The sequence below is a fragment of the Anguilla rostrata genome, chromosome 5, assembly GCF_018555375.3.
Source record: "Anguilla rostrata isolate EN2019 chromosome 5, ASM1855537v3, whole genome shotgun sequence".
Classification (NCBI taxonomy): Eukaryota; Metazoa; Chordata; class Actinopteri; order Anguilliformes; family Anguillidae; genus Anguilla; species Anguilla rostrata.
This window is the reverse complement of record NC_057937.1, coordinates 29,252,698-29,276,360: the sequence shown is the minus strand read 5'-3', so window position 1 is coordinate 29,276,360 and position 23,663 is coordinate 29,252,698. Positions and strand designations below refer to the sequence as shown.

The following is a 23,663-nucleotide window of genomic DNA, read 5'->3' as shown; positions in this document are numbered from 1 at the left end:
GTAGAAGGCCTTCATCTGTAATAGGCAAAGTTAATATATAGTATTCTCTAAAGAAACAAATTGCTGTATTTCTGAATCCATCCAATTACAAAATTGAGCTTTTGTGCTTCCAAGCTGTTCAAATAGTAATGGAGATTGCCGCAAATACATGGTGCTGATATGCTTGGTCAAGTATGGGTATGACCACATTCAAACTTAGAGAAACACACATGCTTTTTACAGGCTGAATAAATCATACAAACATTACATTGCAATCACTTGGCAATTGCTCCTATCCACAGTGAAATGCAGTAGTGGAGAATATCAGTCGTGAGATGCTCTCCACTACTGTAAAAACAAACAAAAAAGATGACTGTACTGAACTCATTAGATTTCATATGCTGTCAAGCATCTTTCTCCTCACTGCTTTTGAGGTAACTATACAATCCATCACTGCTGACAAATGCAATACCCAATGCCGTTAACAGGGAGAGCAGCTATGGCCTCTGGACTTCACATTTCCACACCAATTTACAAAACCACATTAAACTTTTTTTTTACAATTAAGTGCATAATGTGGGAAGCACTGAATACCTCTTAGAAAGCATAAGAATAAAAAACGATCAGTACATCAATACTAACCCATTTTTCTCACAAGTGCACCACTCAAAAAGCTCATATCAAACAGAGCTATATCCAATATATGTATCCAAATTTTTCCATTGACGAACATAATAATCAATGTATCTCTATCTTAACACTGTGGAAATAAGACTACTTTTTTATCCCAACATACTGTACCGACAGCAAGGTCAAAGGAGATGCATTTAGTACACACAGGGTAGTGGCACTGATATGGAATTTTATTGGGAGTTAGGTCATATGATCAAATATTCATAACTTGGCTTTATTTTTATATCAATATTACATTATATAAACCAATGATATGTAATTGGTTTTGTCATAAGTGTGTGTATGCCTGCACTTGAGGAGCAGGTATCTCTAATAGTAAGCACGTGACCAGCTTGATATTTACGTAAGTTTTAAAACATTTTTTGGTTGAGATTAAATTTCTTTTACCAGCATTAACAGAAATCATCATTTAAATGCTACTATTATTTAGTCTAACATAGCTAACTATCCACATTTCTATATTAAACATTCCAGCCCATCTGAACTTGCCTTTAATGAAATGGGATGGAGCAAGCCAATAAACAGAGAATTACTGGATGCTGAGCTGAAACAGCAACTCCAAGAACCCTTACATACGCTGACCACTTCAGAATGGAGACTCCTATTATGTCTCTTTAGTGATGCGTTTACTAGTCTGCATCAGAGCTCCAGGGTCTTTGTACTGTGTAATGGAGAATGCTTCCGATGTCTGTGCTATGCTGAATAATGATAATTGACTGACTTTTATGTGGACAAATGGTTGTAATAACATTCATGCTTTGTGAATCCTGGCTGGAAAAGCATCATGAAAGCATCTCTACTGTGTCTACTCTACACAATAGTGTTGAATGGTTGCACTGATTTATAGTTGTGACAGTAGCGACTACTGCAGATGTGGTAGGTGGTGTGGTGGAGAATAGGATATCCCTTTCACAAATTCACCAGGGATCATAAGCCTGCTACATGAATAATGTAGAAGTGCCACACTGCCAGAGGGCTCTCTAGAATCCAATTTCATAGTACTAACATTCATTCTCACAAGACAGTTAGAAGCAAAAAAATGACAGCCTGACAAAAACATTTCAAATACAATAACAATGTGTTCACAGAAGTGAGGAACAACATTCTTTCTGTAGGTTCAGCTACCAAGCCATTGTAGGTACATCAAGTGCTCTACAAAAATAGATGTATTTATATGGATTTATACAACAAAAAGAAAAGGTATACACATGCAGTTAACAAATTTCACCCATTGTTAGGATTGCTTTGCCCTGTGTCAATAGTCTCCTTTGGCTAGTTCTCTCTGCTAAAATTTCAATGTATCAGAATACTGTTTGAGCACACTAGTTCAATCCAACCATGTGACTAATTAATTGATAACTTAGTTCTATCCATCTATTTTATCAACCTAATGAGAACAGATTGCTGTGCTTTGCTTATCCAGCACTTCTTTGAGAAAGGTCTTGCTTAAACATCAGGTTTCAACCTGTGGTCTTTATATGTAATTAAAATATAATTTCTTACTTTTGCATGTGATATCTGTACATTTATACTATTTTATTGTTTTGAGTTACATTGTGATTGGGCACCATATGCATTACGTTGCACGCATTATGCATTTTGACCTGAGTTTGCTGAAAGGATCTTCTTGTTTTCCAATGGATTTATAGTGTCAATAATGGCATAAATATTCTACTGCAATAAGTTGAAGTATGTGATCCCATAAATGTGCACAACTGTTTTCCATTTGTATTATTCTAATAATTGACCTTTATGTTCTACAGTCAATAATAATAACAATGAAAAAGAATGCATTGACCATATTCATGGCCTTCTAATTCTAAAAGCATTCTAAAAGCATTCCACATCCAAGGAATGTGAATGTAATCACCAAATGATGGCAAGTGAGATTGGCTACAATTATTTGTAAAATTAGCTGGGGAAGCACAGCAGAGCAAGTATACATTCCAAATCAACGGTCAGCTCATTATTTCAACAGAACAAAAAATAAATGTACTGTATGTATATATTATATAATACACACACACACGCACACAACTTGCTTCTTGCTAGTATATTGTACAATTATACAGTATACAATTATTAATGAGAGGAACCTAATTTATAATAATACATGAACAAACAATAATACAAATTTACATGGAGTGAAGACAGACTAGATCATCCTGTGTGGGTGCCAAAGCATGACACAACACAGTTTGTTGGCACAATACTGCTATTTTGGGGCAGTGTAAACTGAAAAAAGACAGTTCTACCAAGGTTGCTGCTGTCATCCTTGTTTTGCTTTGTGGCTGGGTTTTCTGTGGGCTGAATCATTCAACTAGAGTACTGATGTCAGGCTGAATTCCATAATCTTGCTCTCTCGTTGTAACCATTTAATGTTCTCCTACTTGCTCTTTCTTGCTTCCTTTCCCCTCCTTGATTACACAGGTAATCAGCTTGGTCAAATTCTGCTTTTACCCATAATGAGATAAAAGATCCTAGGTCAGTTCTCCTACTCTGAGATGCTTTATGAGTATAGGCCCTCATGTCAGAAGGGAAGGTTAAGGCCTAACCTGTTCGGTGGGAGATGTCGGGGCAGGAGGGGCTGCCGCTGCGAGGTTTCGGTGAAGGGTTGAGGTTTAGAGGCACGGACAGGCCGTGGTTGAGGTTCTGGGGGTGTGTACGACTCTGGACCAGGCAAGGCAGGCTCCGGCGAGACGGCTTCAGGGTCTTCTCCTTCAGGATCTCACTGATACTGGTGTGCATGCCTGGAGAGACAGTGGAGGGGAGGATTGTTAACAGATGAATATGTTTTTGATGCATCTTTGAAAATGCTGCGTGCAATCTATGGTAATTACATTTAATGATTTTTAGAATAAGCAAATTTTGCAAGCTGCAGAAAGGGTGAACTCCCATGCGACATTTCACTGCATTCACAAGCCCTTCCCTCCCCAAAAAACAGCTTTTATTTTCACAATGTGACTTACAGCTTTTGCTGTTTACTATTCCTCGAAGCCAGCAATGGCTGTTTTCTGTCACATTCCCACAACCTATTCATGTACTGAGGAACGCTGAAAATTCAGAAAGGCCATGTTTATTAGATTTAGAAAGGCCATGATCATCCCTTTTCTATTTTTATTCCTGTAGTCCCTCTGTGTCTCCTTTCTAGGCCTCGCAAACTGAGGTACCCAGCGGGACCCTGCATCATGCCTAAGTGGGAGAGTGAGACTCGCCTGTTTGCAAGCTCCAGTGTCTAATGTCTGCTGCGGGGGAAAAGAATGGGAGGCACCACTGAGACTTGAAATTATATTAAGATCTGCAGTAAGTAGCTAATTTATTCAGAATAGAATGATGACAGAGAGCACCAACCCTGCCCCCCTTCTATCTGCCAGGAAAATACCTTTATGAAACCAGGCTCACACGGTTCTGTGTTACAATTTTATACAAAATACAACATTGTTTTGTAATGTTTCCTGCCTGGGTCAGCAGGGAGGTCTCAGTCTACAACTATAGAATATTAACACAAGGAATATGAGTGTTGTTCTTCTATTGTGTAGTACTGCAGTCCACTGTAATCCAATACATCTCTTAATGCGGAACATCATACAAATCAGATCAAGCCTAAGCACTACTAGAGGCTGGCAGTAACACTCCATTATTTTTCCAAATCAAATCAGAGGTTAGGCTTATAGTTATTCAAAATTCAATGTTGTACCAGTTTTCTTCAGCAAGTAGCAGGAAAACAACAGTCAATCAGCAATCCTGAGAATCAGTGTCATACAATCAATAATCTGAACAGTTATTTATTGCTTATTAAAGGATTAACAAAATAACCTCTACACTGAAAGAGTGTGGTGAGTATAGTGTATCCTATAAAATAAATCCATCAGCACAAGTGGATAATGATGATAATGTGATAAAATGTTTAGAGTTGATAATATGGTTAAAGAATATGATTATAAAATATGGTTATGCATTTATTTAGTTTAAATGTTATACTGTATCTCAGGATCTCTTTAGTGAGAATATACTTTGCCATGGAAACTATGCACTACCTCGAGACTGAAGGCCACACTCACCAATCGCACAGTGAGAATTAGATTCCCGACTGGGCTACCAATGGCTAGTGTTTTAGCAGGACCTACCACCCTTTAACTGAACCATTAACCCCCCCCCCCCCCCAACACCATTTGTGAGTGTCACCATTTGTGAGTGTGCGCCTCTTTTATTTTGACTGAAATGCAACAAATTGTCTCATAAAAAAGCCTTTCAATCACTTAAAAAAATCTAATTCATAATTGCATTATTTAAATGCAGTACTTTGGTTAGGTTTACATCCTTTATATTTTAAATATAAGATGGGTTGGTTTAAATGCTATTGAGAAGTATCAGTCCATACTTAGATACTGTTCCTTTAATTTGTGGCCCTCACATACATTCTCCCCTGAAACCCTTAGACAGATTTTCAGCAAGAATTCTCCTCTCTTCCAAAGAAAAAGATTCCTCCTTCACGCAGAGGAATCACATCTTAGTGTGGTTCCTCGGAATGCTCCCTGCCATAGCAATGCATCGCTCCGTCTATCCAAGGAGAGAACCTCAAGGGGCTGAATTACTTGTTCCTGTCACAAGCAATGAATTTCAATCAACTTTTGCTCACCAGCAGGGGCGGTTTTAGTGATTTGGAGGCCCCAGGCAAAGACCAATGTGAGGCCCTTCTCCATTTTGCTTAACGCAATCATAGCTAGTGAACAAAAACTATTTGGAGGCAGCTCTTTTCAGTTAACAAAGCCACAGAACTAAAGGACAGACCCAAATGAGAATTCTAACTGAAGAACTTCAAATGACCTTCAGTCAGTTAGAAGAAGACAACATGGCAAGAAAAAGATTATAAGTATATAATCTTTAATTATTTCGAGACAAAAGTATAGTATATGCTTTTTGATAAAGCATTTGAACATCCACTATTCTCTAGGGGTAAAGGTCCCGGTCCGAGCAGGTGTCTGGTTTGTGGTGGGCTGCTGTCTGTGTCGCCTCTGACACTTTCCTCCCACACTGTAGCTGGTTCACCGCAACCAGCAGAGGCAGTAGGTGAAGTTGTAGTAGGTGCGGTGGGTGCACAACAGGCTGAGGCACCAGTCAGGCTGCTAATGTTAGCTAGCTCAGCTTCTTCAACTAACATTACACCTGTTTTAACGTCAGCTAGAGTGAGAGCACCTATTATCAACCAACTTTGTTCGACAGACAGGAAAACGTAAAACTGATTTGCAACTACATATGAAAAAATAGGCGAAATATCGGTAACACCCTGTACCTAATTATGTAGGAAAAATGTCCTCGTTATCCTCCAGTAGTCATTCTTTTAAAGTACTTTCGCAATTTGTTTTGTGCCGGCAAATAACTCAAAGGTGGTCCAGCGCTAGATTTTGGTTGCTAAGGGGACGTATATCGACCACCCCATATAAAATGAATGGAACTTGACATAAATTTGCTAGCATACTGTAGTAAGTGTCCTGTCTTGCATATTTGAGGTTAATATGAGAAAGAGTGGTCGCTATCAGCATGTCTAGGAATCCGTACATATTCACTGTTGTAACCCAAGTTGCAGGATGCAAAATACCGTTAGGAAAGCAGTTTGAAATTATTATTAAGCAACGTCTGCGCCATTGGATTTAATGGGTTGCGATGAGATAATTCCAAGCATGTTGCTTGTCTTAAAGTTGATATAGTAAATAAGGCTGTATTACTATATCAAAATCTAACTAAATGTATATGTATGAAGTTGGTTTTTTACATTTAGACAATTTATTATGTGTTTTTTTACAGGACTTACATTTAAATAGGTAACAATGTCCAGTTCTCTCTAATAAATACGAAGTAAATACACTAGCGGTTAGGGTGGTCGATAATAGGTGCTCTCATTCTACTTGTTGCTCCTCCGTCGTGGAGTCTCTGGCTGTTTTATTAAAGAATTTCGTCAGTTTGGGCAAACTTTCTTTAAACTGGACATCTTCCTTCTTCCTCTTCTCAAATCCACTTTGAAAAGCTTTATGGTAACAAAGATCGTGACTCTCTGTCTCTGATGGCAACTCAAATTTCTACGTCATTGATTAGGCGCAAATGCAGGAAGGTCAATGTGGAATAGTCATTAAATGTAAAATGTGGTAATAATAAATATTGGCAAATATAGATGTTTAATTGGATAGGCCCACATTTACATGTAGACAGATTTATTTTTTATCTATTACAGATTATCATTCGTTTGGAGTGACAAGAAAATAAAAATGTTTTATAAATTTAAAAAAAAGAAAGAAATGAGGCCCCTTCGGTGGACGAGGCCCCAAGCAATTGCCTACCTATGACCTATGGTAAAACCGCCTATGCTCACCAGGAAGTGAAAATGAGACCCGGACACTGGCACAGCCACAAAAAATTATTAATGGTAAAATCAACAATGCAAGAGTGGGTAAGTGCCAGAGGATCTGTTTTTGTCAGCCTGATTTAAGATATAATTGATAAATTGTAGTCATTGTTTGGACAGGAAGCATACATTTAAAAGCCAATTTCAAATATTGATAAAAGCCTTAACTGTGATGGTGTATGGTGAAATATATGCAAACCTGTGTATATTTCTCATTGATTCTGGACATGTAATGCCTTTTTGATAATATGTAGATTAAAAAATTATTGTGTAATCATGTTACTCACTAAATAAACACACGTAAACATATTTAAGGGTAAAAGCACCAGTTAGTGTTGTTTTCTTTCAGTCTTTCAATTATTGCTGTTTCAAACATTGCCTCCTTTATCTTAGGTTACTGAGGGTCCTTTTACAGAGTTGTTCCGTAAAGTCAGGGCATCCCAAGTTGATCATAATGGGCACTCACCATGAGTGCAGGCTGGGAACTATAGTCACAGGCTATGGCAGGGAGTCCACAGACACATGAAACAATTGTTCTTTTTCATCCTGTCAGGATGAGCCAGGGTTCCTCTACACTAGTTTATCCCATTGACACGCCAGGCCCCCACAGGACACCAGCTGTCATCAGAGGCACACTTCTCCTCACACTGGTACAAGCTCTTTGCTGTAGTACTATGTGACCTGCACATAGTGCAATGTAAAGTGTTAAATACAGTTTCATAGAGTACATTTTATTGTGACAGAGTACATGTGATCCCACTCAAATTGATCATATTTTACTTATACAATCTACAAATTAAATAATCAAGTGACTTGCATCAGCGTGACAACTAATTATTTCAGTAATTTTTTTTCAGTACGTTTTTCACCTCAAATGGACAGAACCATTTTAAATATATGTAGTGATCTGTTTGTGGCAATGTCATTAAAATAGTATTTGAGCCTGCTTTAGGATTTAAAAGCCTTCAGGCCACAGAACTCCAATGAGAATTCAAACATAGTAAACAGTCATTCACCAAGTTAACAAAACCTCACCCCCTCCCATGTTTGTGTGACAGCTGTGTGTGTCATAGTGAGGGTTAGCTAGTTCTTTGAATAAACAAGACCAGGTCAAAACCTAGTATATGGCTGGACCTAACACGTGTGATCCGGCCGGCCAATGGTGTAACTTAATAACTCGGCCGACCAATAGTGTAACTTCATCACTCAGTCAGATCACTCAGTCACTCAGTCACAGACATTCACGTCTGTAGGGCTGAAAGTCAAAAGTTTGAGTACACCTGCTTAAAACAATTTTTTCATTTATATGATTTTCATTATATGATATGTGTGCTTATACAAACTGATAACTATAAGTGAATTGCATTCAATTATTTAATAAAAATGGAAATAATTTATTTTGTATATTGTAACATATGTTTGCATTTTCAAGTATTTACAGAAACTTATGTTGTAATGTAAAAAAAAAAAAAAAAACTTATGTTGCGATGTAAAACACAGTCAATTATGAATAAAACCAAGTTTCTGTTCATGATTTCCATTTTTATTTAATAATTAAATAATTGAATCAGCTTATATAGGCACACATCATATAGGCCTAATGAAAAAAAAGTATTCAACTGACAAATTATCTAGGAATGTAAGCTTTTGTAACTGGAGGTTTAGCTAGATTATTACCTGAAGCTCCTTGGTGGCAAAAATCATATGTCAAAATCATAATTATTTAATAATATTCATTTGGTAATTAGGGCTTGTAGTCTGGCTTGGAGCGACGCTATATTAGAACTGTTTGGAGTTAGTTAGTTAGAAAGTGCAATTGGACTCTGCTGTGCAGGACCCGCAGAAGTTCTCCTAGAGCGGGCTAAGTATCTGTTTTTTGCCATTAGTGTAGCTAGATTAGACTTCTACCTGTTTTGTAGTTTGCCCAGCATTAGTTTTGGTGTTTGTTTGTGTAGCGTAGCATCTTATTAGTCTCATTTGCTCTAACTGCATTAGGCAGGTATTGTGTGGAGCTAGTTAGCTGCTTGGCTTGTGGGGTAATTGCTCAGTCATCAGCTGCTATTCATTTGGTAATTAGGGCTTGTAGTCTGGCCTCCCAGTTAGTGTTATTGCATCTCTATCCTTCTACCATCACCCTTCCTCTCACTACTCCCTGTCCTCACTGCTATGCTATGTGTCAACCCCATCCCAACCTGTTCTCTCCCCTACAGAACTCGTTTCCGCAGGCGAGGCCCCCCGCGGCGACGGAACTTCTCCAACCTTCGCTATCCCTCATTGACCCCCTGTGACAACTTCACAGTCGCAGGAGGGCTATGGAACTGCCAGTCTGCTACGCAGAAGGCTGACTTCATTTCAGCCTACGCGTCCCTCCTCTCTTTACATTTCCTTGCCCTCACTGAGACCTGGATCACACCAGGCAACACTGCAACCCCTGCAGCCCTCTCCTCCTCCTTCTCCTTCTCTTCTCCCACAGTGACCCCTCTGCACCAGTCTGACCACCACTTCATTTCCTTCTCCCTCCCTCCCCTCCATCCACTCCTACTGTCATGGTCCGCCGTAACCTCCGCTCCCTCTCTCCCTCCTCTCTCGCTTCTAGTGTCACTGCTTCACTCCCCACTCTTGAATCCTTCTCCAACCTTCCCACTGACTCTGCATCCTCCGCTCTGTCTTCCTCGCTCTCCTCAGCACTTGACTCTCTCTGTCCTCTAGTCTCCAGGCCGGCACGCTCGTCCCCTCCTAGTACGTGGATGTCTGACCCCCTCCGAACCAACCGGGCCAGCCTACGTGCAGCGGAGAGGAAGTGGAGGAAATCCATGGCTCAATCCGACCTGTCTGCCTACCAGTCTATGCTAGCTACATTTTCTACTGCTGTAACCTCTGCTAAAATTAATTATTATCAAACAAAAATTCATAAATCTGCCTCTAACCCTCATCAACTGTTCTCCATTTTCTCCTCTCTCCTCAGCACTCCTCCTTCCCCACCTCAGTCCTCCCTCGCTGCAGATGACTTCGCAGTTTTCTTCGATGAGAAAATTGCAGACATCCGCAGCTCCTTCACGTCCACCGCCACCCTTCCCCACTCCCCCGTCTCTGTTCCCTCCCCTTGTTTCTCCACTTTCTCTCCCCTCACTGACTCTGATGTTTCCCAGCTCCTACTCTCCCACCGCCCTACCACCTGTGCTCTTGACCCCATCCTTTCCTCTCTCCTCCAGACTATCACACCTGACATCCTCCCATTTGTCACCTCCCTTGTGAACTCCTCCTTGTCTTCTGGATGTTTCCCCTCTCCTTCAAGCTGGCCCACATCACCCCACTGCTGAAAAAGCCCACTCTGGATCCCTCCGTCATCCAGAACTACCATCCTGTTTCCCTTCTCCCTTTCCTATCATATCCTCTCGGTCAGTGAGTCGCTTCACGCCTCACAAGCAGCCACCCATTCATCTGTCCTGATCCTCCTAGACCTTTCTGCTGCCTTTGACACAGTCAACCACCCCATCCTCCTGTCCTCCCTGGCAGCTATGGGGATCTGTGGCACAGCACTAGACTGGATCGAGTCCTACCTCTCCGGTCGCTCCTTCCAAGTCGCCTGGGCTGGTGCAGTATCGGCACCTCGCCCCCTTGCCACAGAAGTTCCTCAGGGCTCAGTCCTTGGTCCCCTCCTATTCTCCCTGTACACCCAATCTCTTGGTCCTGTAATCTCTGCCCATGGGTTGTCCTATCATTGTTATGCCGATGACACCCTCTTTCTCTCCTTCCCCCCCTCTGACACACAGGTCTTCGCTCGCATCTCTGCTTGCCTGAGGGACATCCAGAGCTGGATGGATAACCACCATCTTAAGCTGAACCCAGGTAAGACAGAGATGATCTTCATCCCTGCTCCATCCTCTAACCTCCTTGACTTTTCCATTTCCCTAGGGGACACCGTGGTGTCATCATCACCCACCGCAAAAAACCTTGGAGTGGTGATGGACAACAGACTGTCCCTCTCCCAGAACATCACGGCGGTGAGTCGAACGTGAAGGTTCTTCCTGTACAACATCCGGAGAATCCGCCCCTTCCTCACCACCTACGCAACCCAGCTCCTGGTTCAAGCGATGGTCCTGTCCCGCCTGGACTACTGCAACTCGCTGCTGGCTGGTCTGCCAGCATCCGCCATCAGACCCCTGCAGCTCATCCAGAATGCTGCAGCGTGTCTGGTCTACAACCTCCCCAGACATTCCCATGTCACCCCCCTGCTCACTGACCTCCACTGGCTGCCTGTTATGGCTCGCATCAAATTTAAGACCTTGGTGCTTGCATACCAGGCAGCTAAGGGGTCAGCACCAGGATACATCCAGAGGATCATCAGACCCTACACACCAGCCAGACCTCTCTGTTCTGCCACCTCTGGATGCTTGGCACCTCCCCTTCTTCGCGTCTGTACTTCCCGCTCCCGTCTGCTGTCTGTCCTGGCCCCTCGCTGGTGGAATGACCTCCCCGTGGCGGTCAGAACAGCAGAGAATCTGACTACCTTCAAACGCAGACTAAAGACTCATCTCTTCAGGCTGCACCTCTCCCCACCCCTCCCTAGCCTATAGTTTAGCTCAATGTACCTAGTTAGGCTAATACGATTACGTTAGTTTTTTATTTGGCAGGACTGATTTTGTTTTTGTCTGATTCTGATTAGGCAAATGTGATTTCAGTGCTAGTTTGTACTTGGCAGGATTGTTGTTTGCTGAACAGGTTACTCTACAGGGTTGGAGTCCTGATCTATGTGGTCACTTCTAGGACTTCGATCTTTACTTCACTCTAGTGTGTTTCTTTTGCACCTCTGCACCTTGAACTAATGCACTTGTTGTACGTCGCTCTGGATAAGAATGCCTGCTAAATGCCTGTAATGTAATGTAATAATTGCACAATGTGCAAAATGCATAGTGCGGAAGTTTTGAGGGGCGGAGGCACGGCCATTGCTCCTGATATTTTGCGAGGAACTTCTGGGGGGCATGGACACGCTTCTTTTTAGTAGGTCTGCTGCTCTCTCTCTCTTCTTGTTAGTATCCTCGTCATCTGACGTCATGATTATTTTCTAACTGCAAGGCTGGTCGGGTGACTGGTTGCAATAATAGGAATTACTTGCTACGTTAGCAGTCTATAGTCAAACACCTTTGCAATGGTCACTTTGCTCCAACAGAGCGTGCACGATTCAAAGTTTGAACAGGGAGTCTCCATAGCGTTTGAGTTACTGCAGCTAAATTACTCCATCAGTTATTCACACGTCTCGTAACGAGGCTAAATCGTATGCAAGCTACTACTATGGCTAATTATATACACAAATTTATCTCATTAGGATATACCCCTTGAAATGCATCATCTCGTAAACTTACCGAACATGTTTTAACATTTTATATGTTAACATTACGGTCACATTTTTGTGCTTGATTATTAGTCCCCACTTTCCATTTTACCTCAGCAATGCAGCGTTATGCCTTGGTGGATAATAAAGTATCGTTGCGTATCAGTGGATGTTGAGTGGGTTGGGGAGGGGTTACAGAAACACAAGCACAAGGTTGTAGCATCTGGTTCAATTCGAGGGATGTAATTTAAATACCAAATACATGTACGGCATTGTTTTGTATTAATTGATTGCTTTCCGTAATTAAATTACAATAATTTTTTTTTTGTTGCGTAGTTTCAGCTGGCATTTCGTTGACCAAGAATTGCGTGGTTGGTACACAAAATGCTATGAAGATGGGGGAGTGTTGTTTTGCAAAGCTTGTCTGCAATCTGCAGACTACCTCAGGCACCAGACGCTGCTGGTGCATCTCAAGTTACTTGGAAGGCAAGTGGTTTATGTAATGTTACTACTAGCTTGGTGCAATTTTACAATGGTTTCTTTTTCTAGACACCACAAGATATTTGTCTACTGCCTATTGATCGTCCAGGTATTCTCCTGTTCACATCACTGCCCATCAGCTGAACCCTTCTTAATGTGTACTGAACACTGCACCTGGAAATATTAAGCTTCCTTGAAATTTCTCATGGGGAATAACCTTGCCACAATATGTTTACTTGGCCTGGCACGTCTAAGCCTAATGCCTTCTTCTTTGCCATATTTATTGAAATCGAAAAACAAAAATTTTCTACTTTAGTTTGTTACTCAATAAATGTGCAAAATTAACTGAATTTGTCTCTGCCTGAAGTTTTTGGGTTCCCAATGACTGAACTCAGTAATATGCCTCCTCCAGCTGGGGCTTCCTCCCAAAAATAACAAGCATTTGTCCGTCTATTAAATATGTTGCTTGGGACCGAATGAAACAACAATATTAAACAGGTTTGCCACGCAAGTCCACTGCAGACTGGTGAATTAACACACCCACGCAAGTAGCCAAGAGTGCTATTTCATTCCCACGCTGAACTCAATTGCTTCCACACAAATGCAAGCCGCCACATCAGAACGGGATTCTCGTACCACCATATTGGCCTGTTCCAACCACCAATGACTCCCGGGTCCTAGGGTCCTACCTGTTACACAAGTGAATCTTGGTCTCATCTGTCCACAAGACCTATTTCCAGAACTCTGCAGGCTCTTTTAGGTACTTCTTAGCAAACTGGAACCTGGCCATCCTGTTTTTGCAGCTAACTTTGCACGTTGCAGAGCAGCCTCCTTAGTTCTGTTCATGAATGTCTTCTGCAAATAGTAGTCACTGACACACCCATGCCTGCCTCCTGAAGAGCATTTCTGATCTGTCGGTTTTGGGGAGAATTCTTTGGCCATCAAGTGATTGTCCTCCTTGGCCTACCAGGCCTTTTGCGATTACCGAGGAATCTCCTTCTTCCTAATGATGTTCCGAACAGTTGATTTTGGTCTAAGGTTTGGCCTATGTCACTGACTTTTTTTCTTATTTCTCAGCCACATAAGTAAAGTGGTGAATGACTGTAATACTGCTAGAGAAAAAACTCACCCCACAGATTTCTGCAGATTTTACTCCTGAAACAGAGCAGAAAACCCAAAAGAAGTCCATAGACTCTGCCTGGGCTTACTTATGACTGTTATGGAACTATCTTGCTGTTTACTGTAAATATGTGGCAGAAACATTACTGCGGAAATGCACATGCTGTACAAATTGCACTAGTGCATGCATTAATTATTCATGCGGTTGGGCCAGTTAATATGATGGGCATAAAGTGGCCGGATTGTCCACTAATGACAGTAATAATATCAACTACCTTTCTGTTGCCAAGATATACTTTATTGATCAGTCATTCATGTATAAGCCAGTGTATGCTATGTTGGTTGGGTTAGGTTCCCATTTTGAGCATATTGGCTAAAACTCTTCCGTTATTACCGCTATTAAGTAATTTGCTGCTGCATAGTCCCAGAATCCACAAAGCACACACAACTTCTAATTTCCATGATTTTATCACTCACTATATACAAAAAAGGCTAATTACCATCTCATGTCTGAATGTGTCAAGGCAGCACATCGACAATACGAGGCCTGCTAGAGAGGTACAGGGCTATAGGTTCAAGTTACCTGAGGATTGTTACATTCACAGAATTTACTTGAAATTACCTGAAGCAAGCATTCTACAACATAAATCTAGGTTAATATTTATATTTGCCAATCAGAAGGCACTGGACTGTTCTTCAGACTTCCACTAGAAAAAGCAAGTGTCATACAATATGTCACCATAGCTAAATTTGACTTATGCAAATTCTAATTCTCATATCTGAATTATGATAAGTGACTGAAATCAGGCTTGCTGATTTCAGTCAAATTCCACTGAGTTGACTATGCCACATCTGTATTTTATAGAAGTATATAAATACATAAATGGTTTCTCACTGCGGGCTTGTGAGCTGACCAGAACTGATTTTATGGGGGACAATTGAAATGAAATGAGGAAGTGAGAAGGTGGATACAGATGAGAGAGCAGTACGCCATCCTCATCACCGGCTGTCGAGTATATGACAAAGATTCACCAAGTGGCACTCAGGCAAGCCCTCGACTGTTCTGTTCAGATCATGAAGCAGGCTCTTCTTTAGGCGACATTGCGGTCCAGAATCTGGATTTTCCCAGAGCAGCTTACTGACGAAGAGGAGAGTATGAGATTAAGGGGATTGTGAATTTATGGCACAGCCGGGTGGTTGGGGGGTTATTTCTTAATCCAGCAGGTCACCCTTCTGATAGCTTCTGAGTAGCATTTCACCACTTCAGTAAAGGGTGTGATAACTTAGCACAATGAAGTAGGAGAAATTAATGAACCGCGATTAGAGTATTATTACTGCAGCAAAACCATTCAAGGCCGCTGGGATGAAAATTAAATTACAAAAAAACAGCGTTTATTCCTTCCATTATGGCATGCACCAGTTTACAGAGACAAGGGCTCTTTCTCTTTCTCCAAGGGCAAATGTGCCTAAGAGCACACAAAATCCTGTTTGAAACCATAATTATAGATTTACAGCCAAGATTAAGCCGGGTAATGGATATACCATCGTATCGCTATCTTCTTTTCTTAATACTGTGATCCGTATATTAAGCTTGGTAAAGGTTTATATATACAAAGTGTAACATTATCTGTTTATGCTACATAACAGGTGAGGTTTCTTGTACAGTAAACTGATAAAAACACTGAAACCAATTAATCTCCACTAAGCTAATTGTAAATGCCAAACTTCTCATGGGTTGAGCACATTTTCACAAATAGCCTGCCGCATACGGCAGTGTTAATCTTTTCTTTATGTAATCACGCAATCAAACTGACACCCTCTGCAGAACAAAGAGAGGCTTTTGTACCTCTTTCACATCCTCTGCATTGCTGAAGTCCATTGCACGTAATGATCTATATAGCCTAGTCGTGTACATTAATGACATATACTTTTTTGTAGAGTGGCAGGGCTAAATTATAACATGATGGCACTGTCATACAATAACACTAAATGAAGCATAAGTGTAACTTTGTGAAAAACTGCAACAATGTGAATGGTTAATCAACTCTCTTGAACAGAAAATAGGTGAGTAAATGCTCTGCCTCATTTTTAAAAAGCTGGATAAATGCTGCGTGCATTTACCCTCCACCACAGTCCTGATCCTCTGATGCCAGGATAAAGCTTCATTCAGCCTATCAGCCAAGCTGCATGACGGTTACAGAGTAACTGAGTGCACACATGACTCAATCTTAATTTAAACGTACACCATGCATACAAGCCATCAACCATAATAACCTATATTTTAAGATAATGTTAGATCTCAGCCATTAAAACCATTTTAATAGATGTATTTGTATAACTGTGACATCACATAGAAAAATTAATTCCACTCCTCAAAGTCTTTAGCCTCGGGGGTCATTTTTACATTCTTTCTACATGGGAACAAAACAATGTATCGTGACAAGAACAGGCCATTGAGCTCATCTAAGCTCCAGGTCACTTATGTCTAGAGTATTCCATCTGCATAAAACCTGGCTTTAAAGCCCAAATGTCTCTGCCTTTACTGCATGACTTGGCAAGCATGCATTGATTAGTATCTGTGAAAAAGAACTTACAGAAATAAGTGCAGCATTAACCTTTAACTAATTTTACTTGCGCTGTATTATGCTGTCAGAACCTGAACAACCATAAGGAGTTCTCTTTATTAATCCATCCATCCATCCTTTATCTATACTAGCTTATCCTAGGCAGGGTCGCGGGGGGTGCTGGAGCCTATCCCAGCGTGCATTGGGCGAGAGGCAGGATTACACCCTGGACAAGCCGCCAATCTATCGCAGGGCGCTCACACCATTCACTCACACACTCATACTCTATGGGAAATTTAGAGTCTCCAATTAGCCTACCTGCATGTCTTTGGACTGTGGGAGGAAACCCGGAGGAAAAGGGACATGCGAACATGGGGAGAACGTAAACTCCACACAGAAAGGCCCAAGCCGAGAATCAAATTAGTATCTGTAGTACCATCTTTATTAACCCTTTCGCGACAGTGACTGGCATTAACAAACAAAGAAGAATTCTGGGACATTTACTTTCTTTAAATTTCTTAAAACTTAATATAATGGACTGAACTATAATTTTATGGATTATAGCAGCAAGTACACTGGATCTTTTTTATTGTATACAACTGGTAATTATGAGCAATACCAATCTTAAATAAATATGTTAATACTTATGGGATGAAATAAATCCAATTAAATTACAAAGGCCTACATTCCTGTTGTTCCGCCTCACAATTGCGCAGCTCGGCGCAACACTCTGTTCAGATGGTCAACATATCTGCTGCAGAGCTCTGTGGTCAGCTTGTAAACCCGGAATGTCTTGATAGCCAATATGAGTTCTACTTTACTCTTGGGTTTGGCTTCACGATGCACATACTCCTTTATCGCATGCCAAACCAGCACAATGGGATTCCCATTTAATCTAAACAAAAGGAAGCTGAGTGGAGCATGGTGAGTGGAGAATGTGCCACCCATCAAAATGCTGAACTATAATTGTTTATTTCAATAATTCAGTAATTTAAATAATTGTCCTGTTCAGTAAACGGGTAACTAGACGCTGAGAGGAGAGACACGTCTACAGGCAATTTTTTTATTAAATAAATTCTAAATTAAAAACAAATTTACTGTATAGCCCCTCTAAAATTTATCCTAGCATTATGAAATTTTATTTTACACAGTTCTGGCATGTCAGTAGTAGCCTAATTACCCATATCAGTTAGCCTACGTTCATAACTTAATCGAGTCTGATTAGTTATGCTGGATTTTTACCATTACTACCGTACATTACTGTACATCAAAACTTCCATGTAGCCGACTGTTGTAAGACAATGTACTGATCTGTGAATTAACTTGTGATCGTTGTTTTACAACATTGCAAAACTATGCATTAATCTCATTGACAACAGAGCATTATTTCAAATGATTAGGCTATTGTAAGAAGTCTGTCTCTGATGCCAATATGTCTGCTGGCCACACATTCCCTTGATCTTATCATTATCACAATACAGTTGGTACAATGGTAGAATAGCGACCAGGAGTGAGAGATTGGGAACCATTCAAGTCAACAGACGTGCTAATTCAATCACAACAGGACGGCCAATACACTATGGCCTAATTGATAGGTGTTACAAGGACCGACTACATCCGTCTTGGTATGTGTATTCAACACTACTGATCAAAGCTTCGAAAACAAATAAGAAGCAGCCTCTGGAAAGGTTCGTGGTTCAGTCTGACTCTGCTGAATCCAAGGTGTCATTCGTGCGCTTTGTCACTGCCGGTATTGGAAATAAACTTTGTACTTTTTCATCACGTTCGAGAGACGTCCTTTTTTCCTTACAACTGGCGAGCCACCCAGCGAGGAATTCCGAAAAAAAAAAAAAAACCGGGGACACTAAGGTAAGAAACGTGGTTTCTTCTTTTATGCTGCTGGTTTGTATTTTAGGGAACCCCCTCGTTTAAAAAAAACCTAGAAAGGAGTTTTAAGGACTGGGACAGTTTGTTTGTTTTCACCATCATACTGGCAGTAAGAGTTTTAATTCCGAAGCACTGGAATTAAGAGTAACTGGACCGTGCCCAACGGAGTGTGGCACTGTTGTAACTTGTAGATACAAGTAGGCCTAAAGTAACTGGTCTTCAGAATCAATTGTGCCCGAAGCACCGGGACCTTTATGCTAAAAGTATAAAGTAAACTGGAATCCTCGACCTGTGTCCGAAGTACAGGAACAGGGTAGCTGTTGTTTATCTTAAAGCAACTAGATAACGCAACGGTTAGAACATAGACCTAAAGTAACTGGTCTGTAGAATTTATTGGTTCCGAAGCACTGGAACATAGATTCTTAAATTGGGTGTACTCTGTAATTTATCACTTACTAATTCACGTGACTAGATTGCGAATTAACGCTGGTTTGGCAATATTGTTCGTGTATTGTGTGATAGCTAACTATAAATTAGAGGATGGAAGACCTTGTGGTTAGGTACATTGCTAAACATGGCAAAAGCAGTGTGCTTGAAGGGATAGAAAACCAAGACGCGCCTTACGAGTGGGCATTGTCTCAGTTTGAAAACGATTTGAAATTACCTAAAAATAAGAAAGGGAAGATTGCTACAGCATTGCAAGCGATTCTGGCATCTTACAAAATGACTAAAAAGAGATTAGACGTTGTAGAGATAGAAAACCATACTCTTCAACAGCAAGTAGCAGAGAATGCAGTCACTCTTAAAAGCTATAAAGTGAATGCCACGCTTAACATGGAGATTCAAATAAAGCTGAGGCAGGAGGTTGCACAGCTAGAAAACAATAATCGGAATCTTATGTCGTCACTAGAAAAAACAGTCAATGACTTGAATCGTGCACAAGCGGCGTATGATTACTTGATTAGTAAATGTACCGATCTGACTCCCAGAACTCACACTAGCAATTCAGACCGGGTAGGAAAATACAAGAGAGCAGTAGATATCATGCAAGGACACATAGCAGCGGTAGGGGTACCCCTTCCTGAGGGATTAGTGGCTGAATTAGACAATGAGGATGATAAAACCAACAATTTTGGGGGAAACCTGCATGGGGTAATTGGGATAGCTATTCGGATTACACAGTTAAGTTTCCTATGGCCCCTGTACATTCAACCACTACTATTCAGCCTGGGGAGGGGGGCAGAGGGAACGCACAAGTACAACCACTACACTTAGGCCTCTCTCACCTGGTGACATTGAATCCCTAATCAAGAACATTGGTTACTTTGAGCCTTATAAGAGAGACCCGCTCGAATTCATTGCATCACTAGAACGTGCGGTAGATCTACACAGACTTACTGATGCTGATGCTTGTGTCACACTAATTGCATGCCTTCCACACGCCTTAGCTAGAGCCTTTCTACTAATATACAGAACAAAAATGCAGACAAAGCTAGCAGGAAGAAGGCACTACTAGAGGTCCTGGGAACTCGAGAGATAGATTGGGAAAGAATTAGGGAAGTAGAAATGCAACAGGGAGAACACCCAGCAGCATATGCTTCTAGATTATGGGAAGCTTTCTCTGACTATAGTGGTATGCCACATTTAACCCAACAAGACCCTATTTTCAAGTCTACATTGATTGCACAGAGTGACACATACACCCGAGATGCCTTAACACTTCACATAGACTCCCATACCCCATACACAGAAATAGTTACAAAAATGACTCAACTTTACAACTCCAAAAACAACAGGTTGGTGAATAAGAAGAGATATCCAGTAGCTGCAGTTGGAGGAAGGCCTCATAATAATAGTTCACATAGGTCTGTGTCATGGAGAAATGAAGGATATGAGCCAGATTACATTAAGCAGCAAAGAGGAGAGAGCCCATTACCCTATAATTTGGATGAAAAGTTTGTTTGTTATGCATGTGGAAAGGAAGGACACATAGCTAAGGAATGCAAATCTTTTCACAATAAGGGTACTGATCACTCGAATTTGAGCCAGACACTCAGTAGTATACAGTCAGCAATAACAAAACTGAGTGCAGAGAATGTTGATTTGCAGGCAGCTATTTCTAAGATGAAGAGCAATACCACTTCACACTCAGCATAGGGGTGTCAGGCCTCCGTGCTGCACGTGGCACCTTTGTCACGTGATAGATGGGGTAGACCAATTACACAGATCGCTGTTGGAGGCCGATGCGATAATTGGTTAGTGGATAGTGGTGCTTCTTTTCCATAATTCATTCTAATGCAGCCCCTAGTCACAGTAATAGGACTATCACAGTAGAAGGCTTTGATGGTACTATGTCTCTGGCTTCCCAATTAGATAACCTTACCTTTGAAATTGGCAAAGACAGGTTTAAAGACAAAGCTTGGCTTAGTGCAACAGGAGATGGTCGCAACATTTTAGGTTCAGACATCATGAAAAAGCGTGGTTACATTATAGATTATGGCAACAATTGCATTTGGCGCAATACTGAGTCTAAAGATGAGTTTGTGGAGATTTCCGATGTTCATGCAGTGCATGCCATAAAGAAGTCGGAAGAATATGACTTACATACATTGTTGAGAGTTAACGATGCAGGTTTGGAGGAAGTGTTAGCAAAACATAGAGGTGTTTTCGCTAATAGTAAACATGATTGTGGGCGAATAGATCGTGAAGTCATGGAGGTGAATATACAAGGCCGTGATCCTCCGTCACTCCACCAATATAAGTACCCAGAGGAAGCAAACCCTTATATTCAATCTACAATTGAGTCTCTTTTGCAACAGGACGTCATACGACCCTGTCTCTCACCAGCAATGTCTCCCATATGGCCAGTTCGGAAACCAGAAAATTCCTGGAGGCTTTGTGTTGATTACACAGAACTTAACAAATGCACCCCTACCTGTGCTCCAGTAGTAGCTTCAACACCAGAAGTACTAGCATATTACAAAAAAAAAAAAAAAAAAAAAAAAGGGGGGGGTTATAACTATTTTTGTTTCTCTTCTCTTTATTTCAGAAAACCAGTATAAATATGTGGGTGATCCTCTTGACTGTAATGCTACCGGTGATGGCGATGACACAAGAGTGCCCAGAGCAGCGCCCAGCACCTCTGTCTGGGATAATTGCAGGACCACATCAGGGCGCCCTGAACAACAATGTCCAATGGGTCCATATTCCAGTCCTGATGAACTTGACAGCATGGTCTCCAGATCTGGACGAGCACTGCAAGGGGGAGAGCGTGACCCAGTACAAGGACCTCATGACAACAGCATTCCTGAAATACCATGACATGGTGGCTGCCAACTTCCAGAGCGACAGCCCAACCCCCACACCTACCAGACGAAAGCTGCTCGGGTTCCTGGATGGTGTTCTAGGAGCTACGGGAACCGGATTAGGTGTTTCAAATTGGATGGATACCCAACAAATGAAAAAGAATGAACTAAAACTGAAGGAGTTGATTGCCACTCAGGTCCTACAGCCTGGTCCATTGGGCCCTACCATTTTCCATATGTAAATTCCACACGTCACATTTTGTCTACTAGGCCTGAGGATGAGTTAGGATTTGTAGAAGAAATCCCAGAATTTGATTTTGAACTTGACATTTAAAGCCGCGGTATGCATCTGTTTGATACTGATTTTGATTCAAGGTGTTATGATTTGTTGTATGTGTTCTGTCCTAAACCGACAAAGACTTATATTTTGTAAAGCAGTCCCCTTGGCTTGGGTAGTACCCAGTCTCAAATATCTCGGCCGCTGACTATTCGTTATAGTTTATTATTCATCAGCATGGCACCCAGGTTGTGGTGGTGATAACATCCACAGGGAAAGCAGAGGCAATAGCAGGCAGTGCTCAGAGTAAGACCAGTGGAATGAGGTGTTGCTCCAATGACGGGTAAGGTTCTCCGCGTGATAGGAGAGCAACCTAAGGCAGGACAGCACCGCCACTGATGAAGACTATGTGCATGTGATGCTTTATTGCAAATAAGCATCAAACGGGGGACTGTAAGAAGTCTGTCTCTGATGCCAATATGTCTGCTGGCCACACATTCCCTTGATCTTATCATTATCACAATACAGTTGGTACAATGGTAGAATAGCGACCAGGAATGAGAGATTGGGAACCATTCAAGTCAACAGACGTGCTAATTCAATCACAACAAAAAATAAAAAGTTATTGACTGTGTTACATTTATGATGCGTTACATATATGGCTCACCCCAGTCTGGCCACAAAGTTTGAATAACCATTTATAGACGTTTTCACTCAAATACACACAAAAATGTTTTGTGTAACAAGCATGTCTCGACTTACAACTTGTCACTAAAATGTATTTTCCCCTTCTTTCCTGTTAAAATAAGACCAGCTGTAATTTGACCACAAGCCACTGTTCATGAGTCCTGAGATCGAAGTGTTAACTGTCAGATATGGTTTTGAGTGCTCACGTCACACAAACAACAATTTGTTTCTACAGAAAAAAAATACATGTAAATTAGCCTCTGCCGGGAAGATCTCTTGCGGCAACAGGGCCAAATTAAACTCTAAATTACTGTACATTATTGGTCTGATTTACTATGCAGATAGGTATCTAATTGAAAAATAAGAGCCACTAAAATGGGCACTTTAATCACTCTTAGAGAAAAAAACTGCTAAAAGAGCTAAGGTCTCAGACTTAGAAAATAGAGCAGACATTTCTCTGGGGAGAGTACAGCAGCTACATGCCACTATTTCCTTACAGTAGCGGCGTGTAACAATTGAGAATTGAGAAGTGTGTGTTAAATAATGAGATCAAATATGATTGTCAGTCTGGAGAAAAAAAAATGTTTCCTTCCAAATGAAAATTGCTGTCCTGAATTTTTATCACCTCTCTTCCCCTAGGGTGTGATATTAATAATTGAGTAGGGGGTATCGTCTGTACAAAGGTTTCTCAGCAACTGTCTTAATCCCCACGAGCTTTCATAAATACATTTTTAGAAAATGAAAAGCAGTTCTCAGAATGTAGCAGGAAGAGTTTCAAAGGCTCTACAGTCTTTTCATGCCTGTTCTGTCCAAGTTTCCCACCTCTCTCACTAAGCATTTTTATTTTGGCAAACTAATGATCCTGAATGGTGCTATTTAATGATGTCAAATGGATCCACAGCCTGGGAAATGGGTTGATTCAACATCATTAAATTGGTCC

The 23,663-nt window shown here is 41.1% G+C and overlaps 1 protein-coding gene across 4 annotated transcripts in view; it reads right to left on the bottom strand.

Moving 5' to 3' along the window:
* ano3 (anoctamin 3) overlaps positions 1-23,663 on the bottom strand; it is a 115,902-nt gene that overhangs the window by 66,869 nt on the left and 25,370 nt on the right. For all 4 annotated transcript variants that reach the window (XR_010330050.1, XM_064335719.1, XM_064335718.1 and 1 more), the window contains exon 2: positions 3,228-3,422. Coding sequence is in view for 3 of the 4 variants with exons in the window: in XM_064335719.1 (XP_064191789.1) it covers positions 3,228-3,422 (195 nt within the window). In the remaining variant the exon portion in view is untranslated. The remainder of the gene's footprint in view (positions 1-3,227; positions 3,423-23,663) is intronic.